We start from the raw sequence: 27,017 nt of genomic DNA on the forward strand, positions 1-27,017 counted from the left end.
GTATAGTTGAAATGGAGCCCACTCACAGGTAGTGAGGCAGCAGTTAGTCACCTTAATACACTGAGACAGTTCCAGGGCTCTGCCAGCCAGAGAGCAGCGGTGGAGACAGCCCAGTCTTTCTCTCAGGAAAAACTCAAAGGGCTTAATTAGTGTTTTGTCTATCTTTCTGAGGCCAAGTTGATTGTCACCTTTCGGGCCAGTTGATGACCTACAGCCACCCTGTCTGAGCCATCTGAGTTTCCCTGACAGATGGAGAGGTCAAAAAGACAGCAGAGAGTGACATCAACAGCAGCTTATAGAAATGCATGTCCTATGAAACCACCTTTCAACACCTGCTTTTTATGTTTGAAATGGGGATGTCAGTTTCAGTTAATATTGCCAGTAACCAGTAACTAACCGCTTGAAATAAAAGGCAAATACAAAACATTAAAATTTCAACCTCTCTTGATGGATAGTACTTTCAAATGCAGGGCTAAACCTGACTGAGTCAATGGTGCACTTATTTCCTTTTTTTTTAATAAATTAAATTAACTCATTTTTTAATTACTAAATTATTTTCTGTTAACTTTGCTGACAGACAGATGACTAGCCATGTTAAAATGCAGAAAAAAAAGTGCCTGGAGCATACCATCTGGGCTCCAATGGTTAGCTAGAGTCAGCCGCTCTACACTACGGACTTTGCAGGTTGGGTGGGAGCTCAGTCACGATAGCCATGCATGACCCCCGTGCGGAAACATGGTGGCCACCCTCCCGTCTACCTCCAAGTAGCTCCGGTGAGTAAGCAGCTTCATTTCAAACAGCAAAAGTTCTTTAGCATTTTAACTATGTTAGCACAGCTAGCTGTGGTGATGTTGTTAATGGTGCTAACAGAGTTAACAGTGATAATTAGCAATGCTAAAAGGGGTTTGTTGCCCAAAAATGAGCTGCTTAGTCTCTGGGATGACCTTGAGGGAAACTAGAGAATGGCCGCAATGTTTCAATAGCAATACTGTTGAGTTAGGATGGCATTATTGGCAGTAATTGCTGAATGAGCAGACCACTACCTAGCTCCCACTAGACCCAAGTGGTGTGCAGTGCACTTCACTGAAAAGAAGGAAAAATTAACTTTGACCAACATGCATAACTGGTCAAAATATATTCTCTAACCGTTGACATCCCTTGTTTGAACATTTCAGGTTAAACAGCTACTAAGCTCAAATTGTTTAAAAAAAAGACTAAAATAAACCATTAAAGTATTGAAAGAAGCCTTAATCTGTATTTGATAATTACAATGTCTGACATGACAGTGGGAAACAATATCAAAAGTGACACATGTAGTGATAAACCTACAGAGAATCATTACCCGAATCTGCAGCTCCTCTCTACATTTTCATTTTTTTTTTTTTTACAGTGACTTTTAGCTCATTGTGAAGTGGTTAGGTCCACAACTTTACTGCTTTGGTTCACTCTTAACACTCTTACAGCTTCATCTTAGGCTGCAGCAGGCAGCTGTTTCCAGTGAAAAAGTTCCAAAAACCCAGTGCACACTACCTGCTCAGCACCAGACAGCAGACAGTTAGCGACCAGCTGGTGAACCTAGTGGAGCATTTAGCAGCTAAAGAGCCAGATATTTCCCTCAGAAGTTGGTAGACACCAAAAACAGAACTAAAATGGAGCAAGCAGTATTTGGTGTAATAATAGATCAAACAGAAGTCTAAAGCAGAAGTGTAATACCTGTTTTTCTGGGGCATGTCACCCTCATCCTCTGGGTGTGCAAGTTTATTGGGATGAACTCCAGAGATTTCTGGGCTTTGCAGCAGCTTGGCTTGAATGAACGACCTAAAAGAACAGAGACACAATTATATGTCATATTGTCATAAAATATAAGAGACTTGGTGGATGTTTCAAAGATAAAAACATCCCTATAAAGCTTGTGTTATTGAAAGCCCTTACCGTCTGCTACAGCTATACTGCAATCTTTCCAACATGACTGCTTTATATGGCTTTTGTCTTTATTACCTTGTTTATGTGCCTCTGAAGTGAGGCACGTGGACACAGACACAGATTAGCAAACATTAGATAACAAATTGGATTGATGTTCAAATGCTCTCTTTTATTTTCTAATGGAAAGAAAACCCTTGTGTAATCGACTGACTTGAAATATATTTAATGAACAACTGAGTGACAAAAGGGAATACATAGCACCAAATTAAAATTCATTTAAATAAGAGTTGTAAAAGTAGCTGCAGTGCAGATTCAATTACACATTGTAAGGGCGTGAAGGTTTTTTTTACAACTTAATTGCCACAATACTCAGAGTAAAATGGCTGCAAAGAAAGTATGAAATGACCATTTTTATTTGTCTCCAGTGTGTGGTCCATTAATAAGTTTGCTTTCAGATTACCCGAAAAACAAAGAACAGCACAACCAAAGTTTAAATTAGTAAAGCCCAGTTTACCAAGACATTTTCCCAAAAAAGAATAAGTGTAACATAAAAGTTACATAAACATTATTTAATAAATGTAAACTACAAGTTATTCATTGTTTGACATCAAACTGATAAAAATGTAACCCTCCAAACCATTTCACTTATAAATGCCAATGCAAGTTTGTTTTTTTTTAATACACAAATCTATGTATATCTCTATGGAGAAAGAATCAATTACAGATCAACAAGCAACTCAAACATGGCTCATTTTTATTAACTGCCTATTAAAATCTTCTAATGAACAGTGTAATTCTTCCAGCACAGGATTTTACGCCCTTTGCAGCCACAACTTTGCTCAAAGCGTCCAATTAAAAAAATTCCTGACAAATGATACCCTTTGTTTGTGGCATATAATTAAGCTCAGAATCACAGTCTGACGCTTCACGTTGGCTGCTCAAATCTCAAATATGTAAATAAGGTTGATGAGCCTCTTTGAGATGAGGCGAGGCTTTCAAAAACATTCAAGGAATAGAGGCAATTTAGCAGCGTTGTGATGTTTGCCAGCAGAGGTAAGTCACTTTAAGTGATGTAATTCGAAACGAGTACAGAGGACCACAAAATTCTCACATTACAAAGTTTCATAATCTAGTTTGGTATCAGAACTCTTAATTAAATCCTCTTTTAAAACAAATGACTTTGAATTTGAGTTCCCATCCAAGGAACGGAGCATGACTTACAAGAAAGAAAAAGAAATGTAAAAAGTCTGCAGTATTTTAATCTTTTTATAACATCAGAGTGGTAATCTACTAGTTTTCTTTCCTGTGTTTTTGACATTATCTTGTGTGATAGTATGTAGTGGGCTGTACTGTGATCACATAGGTCATTTGACATGTACGTGTTGCCAATGGTGACTTTTGATACCTGAATTGACTGCTGATAAAGTTTAAATTTCGTTGTTGGCACTGATCCTCAACCATCTGTCTGCCCGCCCACAAAGATCGTGGCTTATCATGATATCAAGAAAGTTTTTCCTCTTAATTTATCAGCCACCTGCTGTTTCTGATTTGAGAAATGCATCAAAACATACATCCCTTTGAACCAGAGGAAGTGATTATTTCCCCCCAGCAGGGAAGATCTACCAAGACAGACTAAAAACCTTTATGCTTATATCAATAAGCAGTGGGGCAGAAAAACACACACACACACAGACAAACACACATACGCACACACGCACACACACGCTCACACACACGCTTATGCACAGATATACATTCATACGTATACATATATAATATACAAAGGTAAAACAGAGTGTTCCTTGTACTGAAGCTCATCTGCTTTATTAATTGCAGCATGATGAACAAAAAGACAAAGTATCGACACTTTGCTCTTTTAGATGACATTTACCTGAACTGTACTAACTGTTACGAAGAACTAAACTAAGCAATGCACACTAATTTTCATCCTATTTATTAATTACTCTCGAGGCATCCGACCTCTACGCACCAACCAGCGCTTCAGTGCTACAGAAGGCTTATGTTTACACAGAATTTAGATGAGAAAATCTGTTACCTGCCACAGACTTTTAACATCATTCGGCAGGTCGGCCAAACATAAAAACAAATCCACTACACCGCCATTACTGTATATGAAGCTGAAACTGCTGACCCACTCAAGCTGAAATGTGTTACCTCAGAAATGGATAACACTTATGACTCAGCTGGAGCTGACAGTGATGCGACTTATTACTTTCAAGGACTGAAAATCAATCATGTCTTCTTCCTAAGGTGATAACAGATTTGCTGCTGCTTATCAAAGTGAAAATGTAAACAGATGCCATTTCTAACCACTGAATAAACAATCTGTCAGCTAAATATATGGAAAACCAAAACATAAACTTTGCATGTAGAAATATGCAGGCCAGAACACTATGGGAAAAATTTTATTTTAGGCTTTAAGGTTTATTTATTTTTTTTAGATGTGATGTGACGCACTCACACGCCTGCTGTATTTATCAAGCAGACGCACCAAATTTAAGTCACAATTTGCATGTTGTTCATGTTTGTGTTTGCAGCTTTGCCTTGCAGCTCTATGAGGCTCTATTAACAAAGTGATCATATTCCTATTTGTTTCCACTTGGGAAGAGGTGATGGTTGTTACTAAAGTGATGCATGGCCTATTGTTAGCTGGCCTGCAGCTCGCTAGGCATCTCGCCTGACATGCCATACACCATCCCCTCCATCATCAGATTACAAAGTCAGCTCATGTACTATGTCACTTTAGAAACATTGATATGATACATTTGAAACATGCGAATGTAGCTTATTTAGGGTTTGCAGACATGCAGAATGCCAACATTTTCCTCTGCCAAATGTCTCGAGGTGTAAAAATCAGGGGGTCGCATGAGTCAGTAGGCTTTATCCACTAGGGACCATGACTGTTGTGAATGCTGTTAATTTACAAACAAAGTAAAATCCATTTGACAGTTGTTGAGTTATTTTAGTCAACAGACTGCCATCCATAGCAGTCAGTGTTGCTCATACAAACTCTTGACCTTTGTAGTGTTTGTGCAAATGTCTTCACCCAGATGAATCTAACTGGTCTTCTCAGTGTGCATCCACACATCTCTGTGTGAGGAGGAGCCATTTCCAAAGGCTAATATTCAAGTCAACGGCTAAGCTGTCATCCCTGCTCAGTGGGCTCTCAGTGTCTGCTGCAGAGCTCTGGGGACCAGGCTAATCGAGCTAGTGACCGTTGTAGGTTAGATGAATTAACCATATCAGATTCCCATCTGTTTGCCCAGGTGGGCTGGCTATGGGACAGAAGGGCTGGTGCCAGAAATACTGACCAACATCTGGCTACTATCTCTTCTTTAAATCGTTCCTGTCGTTTCTCTGCTATTAGACGTTTTTTTGTATGGCTCTGAATCCCTCGGAAGACGAGCAACCTATATCCTATGCTTTTAGAAATGTCTGCCTGGGTGCCTGGAGGGCAAGCTGAGAAGAAAAAAAATCCAAATTACAAATGACAGCAGTGGCGTCTTGTAAGTGAGGTCTGTCAGATCAATGTAGGTCTGTAGCATGTTAAGGGTTTCATCTTCATGGTCCTGTGGTGCTCACAGCACAGCAGGCATTTTTAATCAATCCACAGTTAGATATGTTGTAGACATAGAGGGGGAATGGACACATGCTGTGTGAGCAGTGGAATCACCCTGAGATAAGTGTGAATTGGACAAGTGAGACATGTTTGAGGGTACATTTTCTTTTTGCTGTGATCCAATTCATGCCTTTTGAAATTTGTCACAATTCTTAAGGGCTTTTTCATTATTACTATTTTCCATGCTGTCTGTAGTAACCTGCAAAACAGAAAATGTCTGTGCACTCCACAGCTGAACATCTTTACCTGGAGGCAATAGACTGCAAAAACTACTGTTCTAGTGCAGATATTAAAGAGAGAAAGTAAGGTATGAGCCTTAATCTACAATACGTAGCTCTGGGCCTTAAACTGAAGTCATCCCATAAGAGTGACTGACAGTTTTGTGCAGAGAAGTGCCGGCGGTATTGGTTGTTCAACAAACACCACGCTAAAGGGATTACGTCTGTGCCTTTAATTTGCCGGCTGGTAAACAATGAAAGTAGGGATGATTAATTTATGAATGGGATACAGTTATTAGAGTATCTGAAGTGTTTGCTGAGGTCAGCTCATCATTAAAAATTGATAAAATGGAATCAGTAAGCATGCTGAACCTGAAAATGGTGGCTGTGCCTCAACCTCCCAGCGGACTGTCTCTCTTCTTCCACTTGCAGTTTCTCCAACTTTCCTTTTATTTTGTTGTCAGTGCAAAAAAAATAACACAGAAACCTACATCTGACCTATGAAATGTGCACTGACCTCCAAGTCTTCTTTTACTCATGAAAATTCTTCTGACTTAGGATTCACCTTAAATTATATGTGCATTCGAGCTTCTAATGTGACTGCTAATTATTTATTTAAGGACAGCAACCTTCACGGCCATGTGCAAACCTGCAAACCAAAACCATTTTGAAAACATAATTAAAAATGTAGAAACTCCATACTGTGGGAGCATTCTTTATTTGGCATCCTCCCATTAATTCTGTATTGTTTTAAAGACCAAAACATGGCAGTAGAATATGATAGAAGGTTGTGTGTACAAGCTTGAAAGACGTGCTAGTGCCAGGTAGATAATGGCAAGCAGCCAAGAAAAAGACAAAAAGGATATTTACCCCCCCTCTCAAGAATATATCAACAAAGTGAAAATGTTTTTTTGTATTTTGGAGAAAAGAGGTCAACAGACAAAGCAAATGCCACATGCTAACAATGTTGTTATGAAATATCTTACTCAGGAAACACAGTGAACATGGTCGGGCATCTCACTCTGCAACTTGTTGCTTTCACTACAATATCAACAATATTAGGCAGGCAGAAATTCAACCGAGCTAATATGCCGGGACATGCAGTGATTTCATACGGTGGTGAGTAAGAAGAACTATAAATAAAGCTTTTTTTTGGTGATAAGCAAAAATAAATAAATAAACCTGTTCTGTCTAGGAACCTAGAATGTTATTATTGAGCCGAAATACTTTTGTTAAATGTTCTTGTTGTTAAGTCATGTTTTATGAGTTTTTGTTTGGAGTCAATTTTAAGTAAACTTCACTGTACTTAACCAGTTACAATTATTTATGTTGCTTTCATCTTTTATGGCCAAGAGCAAAAAAGAAATGGGTGGCAGCTTCTTCTGTTAATAACTGTCTTAAAGGGGCATATGATATGTTCTTACATCAGTCCCCTTAATTGAATCAAATCGAAATTGTATTGTGGGAGACTTTGATAAGACAGCAAATATTGTATTGTCATCCAAAGAATTGATATAATATTGTATCACGATCAAACTAGTGATTTACACCACTGTGAACGTTCAATTAAAGAGAAGAATGATGCTCACTTTAAGCTCTCTTTGTGATGGACGTCACTTTAATTCTTTTATTTGTCACCATTATTTATTCTGAGTAACGGCCTTTTCATTCCTCTTCTCCCTTGTCTCTGCTCACCAACTGATCTTCACATTCAAACCACCTCCACGCTCTGTCTCTTTGTGCCTCTACTCTCTGCCTTTTTTAATGATATTACTTATCAATAATTAATCTGCAGCAGCTTGCCCACCCAACTTGTTTAGTAACGTCTGTCATCCTGTTAAGTTAATGCAGGGCTGGATTAGAGTGGTGAGTTGGGCAGAAACTCCTTCGTGCACTGCAGCATCTGCGCCACACAAGACACTTGTCAGAAACTATAATGACCAATGCCACATTATCTATTCCCCTCGCCCTCAACTTCCTCCCTCAGAGTTAAGGCAGGCAGCGCAGAGGCTTAGCTACCATCATCTCTTATCAGCTGGGCAAAGCAAAAGCAGTGGAGACAAATATCTCATTATTGGGGATGAGAGTAAATTAATCAGGAGCCATAATGTCCTTATGCCCATAGGAAACTAAACTATGCATAGGAAGAGATTATGGCGAGGGAAAGCAACAAATCCAGAGTGACTGATCGGTCTATGAGCTTTGTAATGTCTGTGTTTTTATTCTCATTGAGATTTTCATTGAAAATAATTGAAAGAGTTTAGTTAAGGACAAAGACAGAATACATAAGAACATCTGTTGTTTTGTACAATGAAATTAGTGTGTGAGCGCTTGTGCATGTATAAGGACAATAATAACTCTATATATACAACAGTGTGTATGATCAAAGTATGCAAAGTAGAATGTGTTTCAACCTGCATTTGAGTAATAACACTAAACAAATGAATCACCCGCGGCCATTCTGGGGCATAGTCACATGTCCAGTGTTTCCTAGTTTGGTGTCAGATGCAAATGAGAAAACAGCCTAATTACTTTCTGTTCTCACATTAGGAACTAACTGCGTGGATTAATATTATTATGTAAAACATTTGCAAAAAAATGTGCAAAATTTATTTGCATACTAAGTGGAACACAAAGTATTTGTAAATGAGATGCAAGACTTGTGTTTTTGTTTGCACGCGGCAGAGATTTACATCAGTTTTTTTTTACGTGCACTGCAAACATTTACTTTAACAAACACGCAGAAGGGCATAGGGGTACACACATTTCAATTGCCCATGATGAAACCTGTGTTGCTATGGAAACTCTTTGACAGCAAGCAGATAAAATGAAACAACCTCTCACTAAGCTTTCTACTGACACAAAGAATTAATCTTTCAACTCAAATTTGTCCTCTCTTTTTGGACTTAGCCTAACAGGTTAGGGGCCGCTGCAGTGTTTTGATCTATGGTCGGGTTATGACAGTCAACACAGGAAGGTTGGGCCAGACTACAGTCATTATAGACTTCACTTCTTTAATTACTACCTTGGTGTCTCTGTATTTAGAGACCACATATTACAGTAAGAGACTTCTGCGTTCAATATTACTCCAAACATTTTAAGCATTTTTAAGGTGTGTTTGTGTGTTTTTGAATAAAACAACTTTGTGCTTGTGTGAATGCATGCATGCTTGTACACAAATATGAATATTGAGTTTGGCAGAAGGCACAGTCCTACCAGTAATCTTGTCCAGTTCAGCCAAAGTCTCCTGGTAGGAGCTGATGATTCCGCCATATCTTGTCATCACCTCTTTTCTTAAGTTGTCCCAGTGAGGAGAAAGCTCGCCCAGCTCCCTCAGGTCCTGCACCCTGCAGATAAACACAGATCTATGACAACCTTTTGGGTTTTAGGCTGGAGTTGGTAACTTTTGCTGAAAATGTCAATATATTTATTCACACAGAACTAAATAAAGCAGATAGTCATGTTCCCCAGCCTACTCTATAGCCCTTGATGTTGGAATTAGAATCTTGATTTGATCAGCGCTACCTAGTTTGGCAGTTTGACTGCGAGTATTAGGTATATTAGGTATAGTCTAAAAAATAACACTTGATGCCGAAGGAAGATGAGAAGGGACATGATTTTTTCCACAGATTACCTGTCTCATATTCTTTAAAAATATAGTAACAGTTTCAGCAAAATGACAAAAAGTTACTTTCATAAAAATTCCCAACTGTAGCTTTAATAGATATAAAAAGAATAATCAATGAACATTAACTGCTTACATTCGTTGTTTAAAACATAGACATGGGTTATATCCATGTTGGGTCATGTCCAAAAATTTCAATAAATGAGCATATCATTTATTGAAATTTTTGGTGAGGGTATAAAAAACATTAACAATCCTGGTAAAACACACAAACAGGCTCGCAATTATTGAACCAGACGCACAGGTACACACACAGAGTAACGTCCCGCAGCGCCCTGTGTGGAGCCGAACAAACATATTTCTGAACCTCAGGCTAGAAGCCGGTGCCCACTGATCCACTCTGCCCTATCAAATTCCTCCCTTAGTCCCACCATATTTTTACCATTACATGTAAAATTACCCATCCACTCTTTACTGGTGCCACTGGAGTGACCCATGTCTTCCTTAGTTTTGCCTAAAGAATAAGGCCAAAATCATCTGTACTCCTTCTCCCGGAAAAACAGTGACAGTGTGTGAGTTTTGTGCATGTTTGTCCTGGTTTTATGTGAGTGTGGGTGGGGGATTGATTTCCTACTAGGATGTACAGCCTCTTTCATTGTGTCATTATTTGCATGTGAAAAGCAACATCAGATGGACAGATATCATTCAGAAACCAGCCTCTCAGCCTCCTTTGAAAGTAAATTGCAGTGATAATATAAAAAAATAGAGATTGAAGGAGGTGCAAAATAGTATTCAGGATTACAAATACACAGTCATATGAATTGCTTTAATGATAACAAGCCCAGTTTTCCGTGATTACAGCTCATACATTTTGTATACTGTATGTCCTAAAATGAAGGGCTGCATGTATAAATGCTTGTTGGTTCGACTTATTGTTGAGACCAGGCATAATTGCTTGAATGCATAATGTAGTAGTTATTTCTTTGTTGTAGTTCAACTACTACAACAAAGCGTTAGGCACTGGTAGCCTCTCCAGACTATTCCTTGGTTTCCTCCAGGTAAGTAAGTTATTTTTAGATTACTTTGAAGTACTTCAATGCACAGCAGAGCGCGATAGAAATGATGCCAGAGAAAGAGATAGAGAGAGAGTGAGTCAAGGTCATCATTATCATCTTTATGATCAAATCCACAATATTTTAAGAGGATGGGTTTCAGCCAAATTACAAAACAAAGAAACAAAAAACATACTGTATTTTTTCCACACATCTCTAGTGGTATCTCGACATGCCGTCAGCACTTTACAAAAGGACTGTTTGTTTCCATAAGAACTGATGATTGTGATGAAGTGTGCAAATTATCCTGACACATTGTTTCTGAAGACATATTGTGGTGGATTTCTTATGCCCTTAAAACTGAGCAAATTGGTTTGATTTCTTTTTAAAACAGGGGAAGTAAATAAATAATAAATTAATAGAATATAGGAAAAAATGTGTATTCATTTAATACTTTTTCTCAGTAACATAATTTTAAATATAAAACTACTATAATTACAAATATAGTTTTCGGGACAAATAATTTTCTTGTCACCTTACACTCATTTTTTGCCAAGTTGGTCATTGCCTTTTTTCCCGTGTTTGCTCAAGTTTCAAAGGGTCAAATAGCTTGAGAAAGGCTTCTGAAGGCAGCACAAGAAAACTGGTGTCGATCCAAGTTTTAAGGGGTTAAATTTTATTTTTAAGGAACTAATAGCACTAAAGCCAGGCTAAGGCCGAGCCTAACAAAGCTTAATAAAGCAGCACTAGCAAGCAACTTCAGGTCGCTACACTTCCATTGCATAGCCCTCTTACATCACACAGTTCTTTACAAGTGCATACAATGTCCAGCCAGGCACCAGGGAGTGTGGAGTGGAGAAAGCCCCAGGGGTGTAACTTCAAAATAGGTAATATGAAGCCATCATATCCCTCTTTACATACTGTATTTGACAATTTAATGTGGGTGCTTTTTTCCTTGAAATTTACATAGATGTTACTAAATTATAGACTACACATTGCACGGGTAACTCAGAGCGTGTTTCCAAATGGTTCAAGGCGATTTTCCTGCATGATTTGTGCTATTTGTTCATCAAAAGCATCCATGGTTAGAACACCGGTTTTGTTAATCAAACGCTTATCAAACTTTGGAGTGCTAAACCTGATTTTATTCAGAAAAACTTTCCAGGTAATACAATTTCACAAAAGAAAGGGACATCTGAGAGAAAAAGAAACAAACAACTCACTAAGCTTCTAAAATGCTTTGTTTATGGCAAATGTTTGTTTACTTTATAAGACACTGCATGGTTCAGCCCCTCCACCTCTAGAACAATTTATTTAAAGATTAAACAAGACAAAAAGGATCCAGATTGTTACAGAAAACATTGCTCAACAAAATTTGCTTAAACAGCATTTTTTAATTCCGGCAACAACGCAATGAATTCTCTCCCTACATGTTAGGAAGTGTATTCGTTTTTCCCAGTTAAAAATGACTGTAAAAATGGTTGAAAGACAGACTGTCATGTTGTCATTAAAGAATAGTTATGCCTCTGCTGAAGTTAATGCACTGCTATGTCCTAGAGGTGTATGTATTTTTTTTAATTTTGTATGGTATTTTAATTTTTATATTGTTATTTGTATTTTTTAATGTTATGTCAAATTGTCTTTCTTTTGTATTTAGTATATTTCAAGCCCAAGGACAACGGATGAAAATTAGCTCTGTGCTATATCTGGTGCAATACATATATTGCACACTGTGCCTGTTATAAACATATAAAAAATTGAAAATGAATGAATGAATGAACACAAACAATGACCAATGTGATATGTTGACATCAGACACTCTGATGTCAAGATGGGCTGCTAGCTGAGCTGCAGAGGGTCATTTTAGTATCTGTAAAAACACTGAATGAAGTAGTTTAGGGTTAAAAATATGTGCCCCTCTGTCGCTCTTCAGCTGAAAGGGGACGTCATGGGGAGAGTGCAAGCCAAGCTACCGCTAAGGTAAACTCAGCTTGTTTCTCTGATAACTTTAAGGTCCAGACGCCTGATGGCTTAAGTCCTTCATCAAGTTAATATATATAGTTTGAAGTAAACAAGACCTAAAAAGTGACAGTGGGTCTGACTGGAAACACTAAGAAGTAGTTTACTAGGAATGGTTTAATGTCCAGCCATGGAAATATATCAAATAACCCTTTTAATCGTGATGCTGTACTTGAGCCGTCAGTGCTCTGCTCACACTCACATGCCTGACTGCCACACTGCTCACCTGAAAGCTAGGCTGCCACTTGCTGCTACTGCTGCTGTTGTTAGCATTTCAAACGGCCCACCTTCAACCCAGCATCCACCTGTGTGCTCCCAGTCTATGTTCCCCTACAGGGGGTCGTTATTTTCTTTGCTCTCCGCTCCCTGCTGCTCTGAGCTTGATGTTTCCTTGTGGGGGGCATTGTAGGTAATAAGAAATTACAGAGCAGATTTGCAAAATAGGTTTAAGGTAATTTAGGAACAGTGTCTCTATTACATAGTTGGCTCCCAGAGAGCATTGACAGGTTGATTTATCGCTTGTAAACTGTCCTGCTGAGTATGTATCGCTATCACAAATAAAGAAAAAACAAAAAACCTTTTTATTGGATTTTAAGATCCTGCAGTCCAGTATCAGTCGGGCTATCATGAGCACCACGAAGAAATTTCATTCCCCTCCACTGTATTAGGGTAAAGGCAGAAATCACAGGGAGAGATAGTATATAAAAATCTGGCAAATTAATCTAAATTTATCTGCATGGGTTGATACCGCTAGAGGTAATATTCTTGAGAAAATATCCTTTTGTTTATTATAATTTGGGTGACTCTTCAGATACACACTGCAGCAAAGCATGCCATCAGCTCACTAAGCATACACACAACAAACATTTGCAAATGACATTCTAGCCTGGCTAAAAACAACCGTACCCACTTTAAAACAAATAGTGGATCACATATGAGACATTTTCCTCATTCCTCGCCTTTGTCTCGTTCTAAACAAACCTGCAGCTGGAAACAACCTCTAGGCAGAGAGGAGCCACATGCTGGGCGACTCTGCCAACACGCTCTGCAGGTGGTTGTAAGTAAGTTATGCTTATGGCATAGGAAGATAGACAGGAGGCTTCCTCACAAAGGAAGTACATTCCAGATTACCATAAGCAAAGGAGGCTTACGGTACCATGGGCAGCAGCACAGGCAGCAGCACAGGCAGCAGCACAGGCATGCATGTGATTTTAGGTTATTTGAAGGAAGCATAATATTAACTTTTGGCAGATAGTGCTTGAAACCATTCTTAATTATGAAGGGATTTAAAGAAAGACCAATGATGAATATACATGTTTATTCAAAAGCTGTTGTGCGCTTAAGTCTCAGAAATGAGATTAGCTTCTTTGTAAAAGAGAAAGACTCAAAATTCCTTTTTTAAATGAAATTAAATCTAACATCAGTTCTTAAAAAGGGTAAAACAAACTCCTACGATAACAGAAAAAAATCACTGCTCTTTTACTCATGCATGGTGCCAGCACTGAGGTAGATTTCCCAGCATGTGTGGAAGATATCGTTTCCAGCATGCTTACTTGGTTCCAAGTGACCCCTCATACCATTTATGAACAATGTTAGCCAATCAAGGGTCAATGTTCTCTATTTTTCTGTTTTATATTGTGAGTGTTAAATGGTACTATATGGTGCTGTTTAAGAGATTGCGACCATTCAGAATTATCTATAACCTCTAACTATACCTCTCATTGCTCTTGTGAATCACAGTGTCAAGGTGGACCATTGTCTCCTGAGAGGTCTGTTATTTTGTACTGGAAAGTGGGGAGTGGAGGTCAGGATGTATGATACTGGTCTAAACAATGGATAATGGATAAAATAATAGAGAAACATATCTTCTTGCTAAATGAGTGTGATAAGGCAGAGGGGTGGTGGGTAGAGGGATACAATATCACCTTTTTAATCAGAGGGATATTGTCTGGAAAGAGTAAAGGTGTGATTGGGGGGAAAAGCATGATAAGAGCAAGTGTAGGCTGATTAACCATATGCATGTAAAAACGGGGCACAGCGTCAATCAGGTCTTTGACATCCAACAGCACACATTTAAAAAAAGTGCTCCAATGGATAGAAATTATATCGAAAAATTTTAGTTTGTGGTTTAAATGTTAAAAATGCACTGTAAATGTATTAAATATTATTCAGCAGAACCTACCTGAAAGTTAAAAATACAAACATTTATATCAATACCCCCCGTCCCAGGCAAAGGTCTCTCCGCTGGTGGTACTGGAGTGGGTGTGACGAGGGGTCTGATTAGGAAAATGTTGTTCCCCTTTCATTAATTTGTAATGACTAGCTTTTGCAGATGTGTGTGTATGGGCGGGAAGTGTTATCAATCTTTATGTACAGTCTACAGTGAATGAGTACAGCCTAAGTTAGGTGTCGTAAATGTAGGAGCTGATTTTTGCTACATCTTCTGAAGGCTAAGAAATAGTTTTTCCAACTAACTAAACTACTGCTCTTATAGGCTTTTATGTAAATTTTGTTATTCTTGGTCATGTTTCCCTTGTAAAAGGGAACTTTGATCTCAATGTGATAATACTTTTTGAACAATCATCAGATGTACTCTGCTTGTTCCACTTAAATATACACTGCAGGATGTCGGTTATTATTTATAAACCTGCTGGCCAGTGAAAGTAAAAGTACTATTGTTTGGCATTTAGTCTCACTATATTTGCATTATTTTTGGACTGTGTCTCTTGTACCGCTTTTCCACCGAAATTAGCAGGTACATATGGGTTTTTTTCAAACAGGAGTAAACCCAGTTAGGCTATTGACACTTTTCCCATTGCCAGTAGAGCAGAGCTGTGGATGGCTCTGCAGCAGACAAGTATGTCTGTGTGTGTGTGTAGAGGTAGTTTTGGTGTGTCTGCGTGAGGTCACAGACAGACCAGATGACAGACGAAACAGCAGGGACAGAGTTCTGTGAAAACTTTAGTGCGGTTACTTCTCTTTATATACAGTATCTCTTACTGATTCGGTCCCTTTTTCAAACTTAGAGCAGACTTATTTGGATCGATGTTTTAGCGCTGCTCAGGAGGTGCTTAGGTGGTAGCAGTCATTGCATCTCAACGGTTAGGGAGCTAAAATTAGCTTGGTTACCCAGGTGTTTTTCCATCAATGCCGATCAGAGCCAGAGGCAATAAATACTCATAACTAGTGTTGGCCCCAGATGTAAATGCTGGTTGTACACTTTCTCATCGCATTAAATAGCCCCAGGTTTTTTGTGCAGTAGAAATGAGGCTTTGGATGCCTGCTGCTTACAGTCTGGTACTTGGTTGCTATGTTTTTCTGATGCCCTGAACTCACCTGAGTAAGTTCTGTGAGGGTACACGTCTAAAAAATTCCCAAAATAGAAAGAAAATAGGCAGAGGGCGGCGTCTCTGCAGAGTAATACGGCTCCAAACACTTCTAGTGGGTCATACATGATGATGTGAGGGATTACTAAGGAAAATCCTGCAGAGTATATCTTTAAGTAGATTATGAGATAATATAAAAGTAGATAAAAATGGATAAAGAAAACAAATATGATAAGAAAAGATGGAAAGAAAACAGTATCCTACAAAAGATAAAAGGAGATAAGGGAGGGAGAGATATCTTTACTACCAGATTTTATATAAAGTCATACAGTTGCTGACAGAATTTATTCAATTATTTAATTTGGCAGATATTAAAACAATCAGATTATAGACATAAGTCAAGAAGAACAATGTGATCAAATTGTCTTGGACAGAGACTGAGATAACAGAATACAATTCCCAAGGAGGAAAGACCTGTCATGTGGGCACCTTTATTTCATGGTGCGTTATAGTGCCTGTTCACTTTAATCACAGAGGGCTTTGTGTGTAGGGTCAATAAACACTGCGTGAGAGGACTGAAAAGTAAAACTCTCTTTTAAACAACACCGCAGTTTGTTCTGATCTATCCAACAAGCACAGCCATTAATACTGATCCTGAACATAGAGAACAATTGGTGAACGGTGAGGCCAGGTGTCAAAATGTCACCTGTATGATCCTGATACACAATCACAGCAGTAATTTATTAACAGGAAAAGAAGAGGGACATGATTATTTTCCATTAATGAGGAACTAGACAGCTCTTAATGAATGGGGTTTAATCAACGCCCACACACTGACACTTTACTACACATGCATTAATTATCTTCACACGCACACACACACACTTACATACACGAAATCACAGCATCTTCACTGGAGGAAAGAAGAAAATCCGCCACCTCTGTGTTCGCAGAGTTAGATTAAAACATGACTGTAGACATCAAAGCGAACAAACCGAAGGAAGAAACACCCAAGATTATCACAGAGTGTTGAAGCAAACTAAGCAACCCACCATCCGCCGCTGCACTCACAACTTTGCAGCACTAACCGAATCATTAAAAACACTGAGCTAGCACCAGTGTGAGGCTGGCTGACAGAGTCTGCTAAATGGAGAGGCACCGTGGAGAAAGACAACATTTAAAGAGGATTATAGAAGAGGTGCTTAAGCGACCAAGCTGGAGATACGATACACACGCCTGTTAATAAACAAACACTGTATATGGTAGTCATGGTTTGGAGCCTGCTGTGTGCTCATGAGCTGTATTATACAGATAAGACATTTAATAAATATGCTATAATTGTCTTCTAAATTTAGTTGTGATTTAAATCATCAGTTTGCAGAGCAGATCATCTTGTATTTAAACAGAAAGTAGGGTTAGAGATGCTGAGAAAGGGAACCATTGCGTGGGAATGTGAACAGATTGTCTGCTAAGACAGGTAAACTGATAACAGCGCTTGTCTAGTCATTCTGTCAATAATGGCTGTCTGATTGTTTCTGTAAGTGTGTGGTGGAGGCGCTTGTGTGTATGTTTTTTTGCATGTGAATGTGTCCTTGAACTCCTGTAGGTGCACACCGTGATTACCAATCAAATTCTCCTCCCACGACCACGTTCATCAGAGTCTCTGATTGCATCTTTTTGTGCCTATTCTTCGTATTAAAGTAAGCATAAAGAAATCATCTGAAGCTGTGAGTGTGTGTATAGATGCCTGTGTGTGTTATGTATGAGGAGAGGTTGCCAGGGACAACAGGCCAGTTGAGGAATGATCTGCCTTGACAAACACTGGTCGAGCCTGAGGGAAGGGACCACGGGATCTAATTACGGGTCCACACTTAGAGACTGGTGAAACATCACCTCCCTCTGTCCTTGTCTCAACCTGTCCCCATTCTCACACAGTATTAACTGGACGGGACTTTAATTGCAGTTATGTTCTTGGCTCCTGTGTTTGCATGTTGTTTTTATGCATGTTCATTCATTTAGTCAGAGAATTTTTAATTAATTAATAATTTTGGCATTTCATGTTTTATGTGGATCAGTTTTAACTACTGGAGGGAATAATGTCACAAAGATGAGATACCACAGTGAGCTGTTAGATGCAGGCTCATCAAAAAGTTCATCAACTTTACTGTGACCTGCCATTGTGTGGAGAACTACTTGCACTGTGCACAGCATGAAGTCAGACCATGATTGCTCACGGCGTGATGGAAAAAAGGCCAATTACTAACTGGCTTCATGAGTTTGTGTTTCTGTGCTGTTAACAGATACACCAGTTGCTTCCCTGTTGACATTTCTAACAAAACTGCTACTCAGGGAGTGTTTGCAGCCCCAAGAATAAAGGGATCTGTAGTATCAACCCACACCCATGTCACTGAATTAACCAGGACTGAAGTCTTAAGGGGACAGTTCAGATCTTTTGAAGTGGGGTTGTTTGAGGTATTTATTCATAATCAGTGTATTACCTACAGTGGATGGCTGTTGGCAGGTCTCCAGTTTGGAGAAGCTGGCTGGAGAAGTGCCACAGAAGCTAAATGAAGTACTGTAGTGGAGAGGGGCAGCAACAAAACACACAATAGCCAAAAACATTAATATCAGTTTATGTGTACGCCATACTTAGAATATTTTGCATCTTTTCACCTTGTCATTAGACAGCCCTTTCCGATAGGGAACTGACGCCATCATCTATGCTCTCTTCTAAGCCACCAGGCTCCTTCGACAAAAACTGTAATTTTACATTGCATAACATGAAAGTGTTGCTGGTCTCCAACTGCCTTGATTGGTTAGTTTTAGAAGTCTTGCGATATACCTGTATTGATAACTGTGGTATTTAAAAAGTAAAATATTACATCATGCTAATAATACACATACACTTAAATTAACTTTGTTTCGTTACATTCCTGCATCGTCTCCCTGTCCATATCCCTACGCTCATATTGTGAATTTGTGTATTTCATTTACTAAAAAGAGATGAAACACACCATAAAGAAAACTGAACATGAATATGACTGATAGCATTATCACTCTAACTTTTCTGTAGATATTGCAATGACATTGTTATTGTTATTTCTTCATAATAATCGCATAGTGAAAATTACATGCCAACACTAGTAAGTACAGTTATTCCCACATATTGCCAGTGTATGCATGAAGGTAGCAGACGACGACCGGGTGGGACTGACTGAAATACTGAGACCCTGTCGTCTTAATCTTTGCCTTATTTTGTCCTCCATTTCCAGAGTGTGGTCTCACTGTAATAGCAGTCTGTGGTCTCACTCTAATATCCAATGTTTTTTGCGCAGCAGGCAGAGTTCTTTGTATCTCCTTTGCAGCTGAATGCTACTCATGGGGTGGATAATTAATCTATTGACATGTTCACAGCTGATCAGATCGATGGATGAGAGAAGATATTTGCAGATTTTTGTAAGTGAAAGAGAGTTTTAGGCCCAGCAGAATGAATGGTTTAGTTTGACTTTTAATGCGCCTGATGTTCTGCTGCTCCTCTCTGCCGCTACTGTGCTATAACTAACCCAACAGTACTTTAATACCGCTCCTAATTAACAGTCTAGCTCCATTGAGACTATGGCGGGACAAATTAGACTATGGCGGCCCGCCATAGTCTTGGTTATTAATGGGAAACACTGAAGTGAATGCTTGTGTTATTGAGAGACTTTAGTGTTTAATGTGTTAGTTCAGGTTCAGCAAAGCACAACTATCCCTTTAAGGATTATAACTTTAGTTTTTGTCTGATTCAGCACTGGTGGAAGGATGTTCCAGGAGCCGTATTGCAATGAGAGGACTGGGAGGTGTGCAAGAGTGTGTGTCTCAAAGAGACATTGCTTGTCGTTTACTGGATGCACAGGCATTGGAGCTTCTTTTGAAGTGTTAAGCAGACCTGAATAATTCACTCCTCTCCAAATATAGGCCAAATTTTTAAACAATCATTTACATCAGTGAACTAGGTCGGGACAGTGGTCTAGAAACACACCTACTGTACACATAATGAGGTAACACCTGATATGAGTTTTACTTTGAACTTTCGCTTGTTCTCCATTGGCTGGTTAGTCAGAGGAAATTAGCGAGCTGATGCAATGAGAAAGCTGGCAGTGACATCCACAGGATCAACGATAGGATTTCAGAGTGTCTTACCTGCTCATGTCCTCCTGAATATACAGTGAGAGCAGCTGTTTGGGGATGCTAAAGGACAATGTGCACTCCTCCATTTGTTCCCGCACGAGCATCCACTTGCTGTCCACTGTTTGAAATCTGTACACCTTGCATATCGGGTTCTTGAACACTGAGAGAGGGAGACAAAGAGAGCGAAGAAAGGTATATTGAACTATCTGACACAGCAGAAAATACTTTCTCATCAAAGATAATTCTAACTTTTAAATTTTCACAAAGGGAAAACAGAAGATCTAAACCAACTTTGACAGCTGGCCCCCTCAAGGACGCTACAGACAAACTCTTCAAAAGTCACATGAGGTATGAAGCACAAATTAAATTCTATAATCAATAACTGTGTCTGCCATAGATAAGCTCTTTCTCATCTTCCAAGGCCTTCTTTCTCTCTTTCTACTTCAGTGGCAGCACAGAAGACTAGAATACTGACTGAAATATTGAGACCTTGTCCTCTTAATCTTTGCCTTATTATTTCCTCCATTTCCATTTTAATTGCTTGTTTATTGTACAACAGTCGAGCAGAGAGAGTTGACTCACTCTGAAACTTTGCCTGCTTACCCCACCACCCAGCTCTCCCATTAAAACCTATTCAGATTCAGCCCCATCTTCTTCATTTTTGCAGAGAGCGGCTAATAGCAGCAATCGAAGGCTGGAAACGAAAAACAGCTCTAATGCTCTTATCTGCATGCTGGCAGCAGAGGGCAAGAAAGCTGTGTGCCTTGAACAGTGTTTACCACTCCTTTTCGTTTCCAGAGCTGCAGTCATAAAGGAAGTCACTCAATAAGTCGGAGCTGAAGCACCCGGGGTGAAGCGTTGACAATCTCGCTCTAGGCAGTCAAACATGCATGGCACCAGTAAAACGTTTTTGCTTGGATTCGAAAGCAGCAGCCACACTTCTCCTTCTGCTCCTCTGACAGCACAGAGAGCACTCCCCCTTCCAAACCCTTCATACTGCACTGTACCCTGATCTGGCCTCAGATTGTCCTTTTCCCAAAGTCATCTGTCTAAGTGCCCAAGCCATTAATCCTGGTGGTGCTACGTCATTTGTCCTCGAGTCTTTAAGTTCAGTGATGTCCTTCAATGCAGATGGGTTCAAGAATGTGCACTACAGTGAGAGTTCTTATGTTATAAGGGGATTTTAATGTAAGATGCAATGTCATCATGAAGTGTGCTGGCTGGTTTCCATGTGAATTTTGGCCATCTATTTCAAAGCAAAACAAAAAACTGTCTTGTAGAGAGTGGAAAAAAACATGCCAACAACACAAATGTGAAGTGTCTTTCATTGGTTTTCAATGTATTAACAATTTCTTATCATAACAAGCCATCGTGCTTATGTTTTCATTCCACTCTCAGCTATGTCTCTCCAGGTGCCGCCCTCCTTCGCCTTGCAGCTGCAGTAGTTGATTGTATGCGGCTATTGTCAATCATTTATCAGGGCCTGGAGGTTTAAAAGACTAGCAGAGATGAGCAGACGGGGCCACTGGGCCAGTCTGCAGCAGTCAGGCTGTGGGTGTTTGTTGTAGATCTGCCTACTTATATTTGAGTTGTTGCTTGATAGAGTTAGTGTTTTAATCCCTGTATGCTTTAATAGTTAATTTGTGGATTTTACTGTGTAACTAGTGCCACTGCCTTCTTTTGGTAAGGAAGTTGTTTTCAGTTGGTGTCCTTAAGCCTTTTGTAATCATCTTATTTTCTCATTGTTTATTGCTCAGTGCTTATATTTCAGTTTCCCTTGATTCTTTTTTATTGATACTCCTCTCATCCCCTGGGCTTCTCTGGGAAAGTCGCATTCTAGTATCAGCTAAGATTTTTGCATGCTGGCAGTGTATTTTTCTCTTTGCTTTCTTTCACTGAATCCATCTAAAATAAAAGCAATGACTGTACAAACAAAAACTGTCCGTGTAACCAAAGCTTGATATACAGTAGCCTATCTCTCTGTGCAATAGACCTCCATTACTGTCCAAAAAACACATCAGTGGGTGACATATTTCTCAATTAAAAGTTCAGAGTGTAGGATTTAGTGGCATCTAGCTGTGTATTGCTGTGTGTGTTGCAAAACTGAAACGTCTCCTGTGTGCCTAGCTTGTCGGAGAACTATTCTGGTCAATGCAAAAATGTGACTGAAAAGGTAAACTGCTCTAACTACAGCCAGTGTTGGATTGTCTATTCTAGGTTACTGCAAAAACAACATGGCGTACTCTGTAGTCGAGGTCCAGCTCCGTGTATGTAGATATGAACAGCTCATTTTAAGGTAATGAAAACACAACAAATATGAGTTTCAGGTGATTACAAGCTAATGAAAACACAGCTATGAATATCATTTTCTATTTCTGCTAATAGATAACCACTAAATGTGACATACTTTTATAATACACACAGGCACTGCAGTTAATTGAGTCAATCTTACACAAAAAACGTTTTGATGCCTTAAAGATTCGCTAGCAGAGTAAATCCACAGCTGGAAATAGTCCCAAGATAACATTATTTACTCCTGATTCAGTGACTTTTGCTTAAAACTACAGCATCCAGCTATTTTAGAAAAGCCTTTTTTAAAAACATGAAACTCTATTTTTAATATTCACATCTTCAGTAGGAATGACTGGGCTTGTGGCCACAGATGTGGTTGAAGAAATGGAAAAGTACCGAAAGACTAATAATTTGTTTATTTGTTCATTTTGGTGGGTTCATTTACTGTATGAAAAATATAGTATGCCAAAGTTTTCTTTCAAAGGTGAACTTTGCAAAATTAGAGTAGAAAAACTAATAGCTATATACAGTAACCATGACGAGCCCCTTAGAAACAAGGCACCATCTGTTATGACATGGCTGATATTGAGAGACAGTGAGCCAAATTTCTTGAACATCCAAAGACACTTTTGACCTTCTGTGCAAAACGTGTTTCTTTCATGTTTGTTTACTACAAATACATGTTCCCCATCAAAACAAGAATATTTTGAAGAGATTTGGTAAAAGGGCTAATTTTATCTCAACTTGTTTTTGTCTGTTACATCGTAATATGCAAGAATAATGTGTGAATACACGGTAAACCCAGGTACAAGCAGACATTTAGAACTCTACTGAAGGATAATAACTGTAAGCCAAACAGACTGTAGAGAGGCTTATTATTATTTTTCTGTGCTGCTAAAGTTGATGTTGAAATTAATGATGATTAAGGTTAAGCCTGGCCCTGGAATCACCCCAGAAAGGATTCATAATTGCAACTAAATGAAATAGGATTTTCAGACAATGTTGGCATGGGGATTAGAGGAAGTGAAATGGATGACAAAAAATAAATGGGGAGAAAGGGACACATGGAGGGAAGAGGGTGAAGGCACAACCCTTAATCGAAAGAACGACAGTTGCTGACTTCCACCTCCATCAGAGAAGCAGATTAACCCCTGAACTCCCCCCTGCCACCACACTAATCTGACCACCAATCAGGCGCCTCTGTTTCCCTTCCCAACACCTCTTAAGAAAATGACTTCCCGAGCCGTGCTGTGCGTGGGCTCCACTCTCTCCCTGCTCTCTGCATGCTCATTTTGAAAGGTAATAAAAGTGGAAGACTAAATTGCATTACTCAATCTGGCGGGGTCTGCAGGGAGGGTATTGTTTTGACGGGCTGCAGATGTGCACCTGCAAACATGGCTGCAGTTCACAAGCTAATCACAGTAGAAACAGTAAGCGACAATGACAACATGAAAACAGGCGTGGTGCTGCTGGGGAGCTCAGGGAGGTGGTGGGAATCTGGATAAAAGAGAAAATGGATGTGCGGAACAAATGAATGCATAAGATGAAAAAAGGAAACTAGTTTCCCAAGTGTCCTCTGAGCAAGGGCTATGAAGTTTCAGCACAGCAGGAACTGTGACCTCTTCAAGTCTATTCTGCAGTCTCGTTCTGTGGATGATAATCGGGGTTCAGACTTCACCAGTGAACAAGGAAATACAGCAGGTGCTGCTGGAGGGAGCAGTGAGTGGCAACAACCCTGTCCACATGTTAGAGTACTGTCTGCAGTGGAAGCGCTCCCTAGATTTAAGGTCTAGGTACATCTTGGTAGGTGGTACTTTTGGTTCCAAACATATTATATTGAAAGCTATTGATGCGGTTTGAGTGTACTAATGGAAGTATCTGTTTTGAGACACAGCACAAGACTTCTATTTAATAAAAGCAGGAAGATGATAAATTCTTTAACCAAACAGGATACCGCAGAGATCTTGTTAATGAAAAAGGTTAGCTCAAGGTTAATTTCATATCAGTATTAAGGGACTTCAGAATAACTAGCACAATGCTGCATTCCAATAACATTTAGGTGAATTATTTCAAACCTTCCTTTAAGGCCATTATTGGATGAGTTTCTGCAATTTTTCCTCCTCTGAAGAAGACTTTTTTTTAAAAATCCCAAATTAGAAAAAAATATATATATATACTGGTAGGACAAAACATAAACTAGATTTCTTTTTTTTGCGTCTTAATTCAGCAATGTATGGTGAAATTACCAGTGTTCAGTGTATGAATCATACCTGGCCCTGTGAGAGGGTTATTTTCTCTGTCGATGCAGGCATGGGACGCAGACTCACAAACCAAAGGATACTGGAGAGAAAAAGAACAGAAGGAGAAAAACACAGTGAGAATACTAATATAATGATATGCTTTGATCATGACTATTATTTATGATGTACAATGGAGATGATCACACCCATATGCAAGTGTAGCCTGTGACCAATAATTAATCTCGCAGCTTAGTGACAGTTTAGGCATGAAAATCCATGGTTAGCTTTGTCACTCAGAAGCAATTTAACATTAGTGTCAAGCCTGCAGTCAGCAATGTTAATTTGGTTCGATCAAAGTTGGCTGGACAACAACCAAATTCAGTGGCTGAGTTTTTAAACTGAAATGAAACATAAAACTCTAACTGTGCACACATTGTAGCTGTAAAAACAACTACTAATATAATGCATGAATGATTTAATGTGTGAAGTAATATATTTGTTTGTTTACTGCAATATTGCCATTTCGTTTCTTCTTCTGTATGCACGTCACAAACACTACATTTAAAGACTAGACCCATATGGAACCACACAGAGCAAACAGCTGCTGCTGCACTGCTGTCTTTTAGTTCACATTTTCAAGCACATTGCACATCTGCCTCCACTGCAATCAGTGATGTCCCAGCAGGTGACAGCTGAAGGAAAACACACTGCTGGGACTTCACTGACTGGATTGTGGGTTGGGGATTTATTACCTCCACTGCCATTTCAGTCTTTATCAACTCAACAAATTGTACTTTCATCCTCCGATAGTTCATTTCAAATGTGCATTGACATAATGTACAGAATACAACACATTCATCAAAGCAACACTCACAGCACAGTGTGCTGCTCGTACAGAAAAACCCCAGGTTACCAAAACAAATGGGATAATAACAAAACAATAGTTTCCTGTGCTCTGCATGTGCCCTGGATTTACCTCACTTTACCTAATACAGACGGGGGTCACACAGCTTTAATCTTTCAATTACAATACGTTACTTGGCAACAGACCCATTATCGTTAATGTGGTACTTTCAGTGAACCTACCAGGGAGGGGAAACTGTATGATATATAACAAATCTGTCCTTATACTACTGTATATATACTTTAATGGTGTAAGACTTTCCAAACTCAAGCCGTGTTTACAATATTTTCATGAATTAATGAACCACTATTTACCGTTTGCAAAACCCCACCCCCTTACTTACCGTTACCATTTCACCCCCTTAGCTACCGTTTGATGCTTTCTCCCAGATGGCACTTATGAAGTTTACAATGTTGACAGATTTACTACCTTTGAAACAATGGGTTGTTGATTTCAGACAGAGGTAAATAAAAGCAGCATGTCATTTCTGGCTCCCAACTATTGATTTGAGTTGAAATAACAAGTGTTGCTGGCACATTTTATCAGCTAATTTTAGTTGCAAGAGTTTGAATAGTTTGAGTGATACCTTCATTTGGTGAAACTTTTGCAGTGGAGAGGGGAAAAATGTAAAAAAAAAAAAAAAAGGCAATTTTTAGAGTGTAAGTTGTTTTTTCTCACAGTGCAACATATATATTTATATATACACATATATTTATTTATTTAAATTTAACCTTTATTTAACCAGATAAGAAGCCCAGTGTGATCAAGATCTCTTTTACAAGGGTGACCCGGCCAAGAGGTCAGCAGCACATGGTATGATGAACAAACAGGAAAAGGGTGGGGGGAACACAAGTTGAAAAAGCAGGCCAATGACAGGCTCATACCCACAGTCTACAGCCGGTACCTGAAGGTACCATTTGCAGAATAGTTACACCATGTTTTGTTAAAGCAAAACTATATCTAAACATTCTTTCACAAACTCTCACACAACTTGTGCATTTATCCAGTGCTATGCTCAGTACTTCTCAAACATGTATTTTAGCTAAAAACATAAAACTGAACTAAGAGACTCCAGTAAAAAACTTTTTTTTTTCCAAAAAACATGTTTTGGAAGTAGAGACCATTTGACTGGGTAAATGAGACTTGGATTATACTGCATGAGCTGTGTGAGTTTGTTAGTGTATGTTTTGATAAAGTTTTGTTGTTGTTTAACCCACATCCAAATCAATCAATACGTTTGCTGTTTTTCTCGGAGGCATGTGAGAAAAGCAAAGATTTGTTCTTTCTTCTCCATTCAAGGTAACATGGCATAACTAATTGCAACACAAATTGTCAATTTGCAGGTGAATTTTTCTTTAACCTGTAACTCCACAAACAATTGTAGTTAGTAAATTATGTTTTCCTGGGCTGTGAAAGTGGGGCTTGGTTACAGCTGTAGGTGGTAAGCTAGTAAACAAGACATCCAAACAATTTAAGCTTATGTTATTTATGTCCATCATTTCCACTTGTGATCCAGTGTGTTTTGTGAAGGCTAAAAAAGTAACAAAATTTTTGTGGCTTTACTATCTTATTGTGATGTCTGTTTTTAATGCTGCATAATTTGGTGCT

At 39.0% G+C, this 27,017-nt stretch overlaps 1 protein-coding gene across 1 annotated transcript in view; it reads right to left on the reverse strand.

Moving 5' to 3' along the window:
- Window positions 1-27,017, reverse strand: part of inpp4b (inositol polyphosphate-4-phosphatase type II B) — a 162,182-nt gene that overhangs the window by 40,451 nt on the left and 94,714 nt on the right. Inside the window, exons 7-10 of the mRNA XM_042484477.1 lie at window positions 24,536-24,605; window positions 19,986-20,133; window positions 8,998-9,128; window positions 1,714-1,818 (exon numbers count right to left, since the gene is read on the reverse strand). Coding sequence (XP_042340411.1) covers window positions 1,714-1,818; window positions 8,998-9,128; window positions 19,986-20,133; window positions 24,536-24,605 — 454 coding nt within the window. The remainder of the gene's footprint in view (window positions 1-1,713; window positions 1,819-8,997; window positions 9,129-19,985; window positions 20,134-24,535; window positions 24,606-27,017) is intronic.

This window comes from Plectropomus leopardus, chromosome 4, assembly GCF_008729295.1.
Source record: "Plectropomus leopardus isolate mb chromosome 4, YSFRI_Pleo_2.0, whole genome shotgun sequence".
In the NCBI taxonomy this organism is placed as follows: Eukaryota; Metazoa; Chordata; class Actinopteri; order Perciformes; family Serranidae; genus Plectropomus; species Plectropomus leopardus.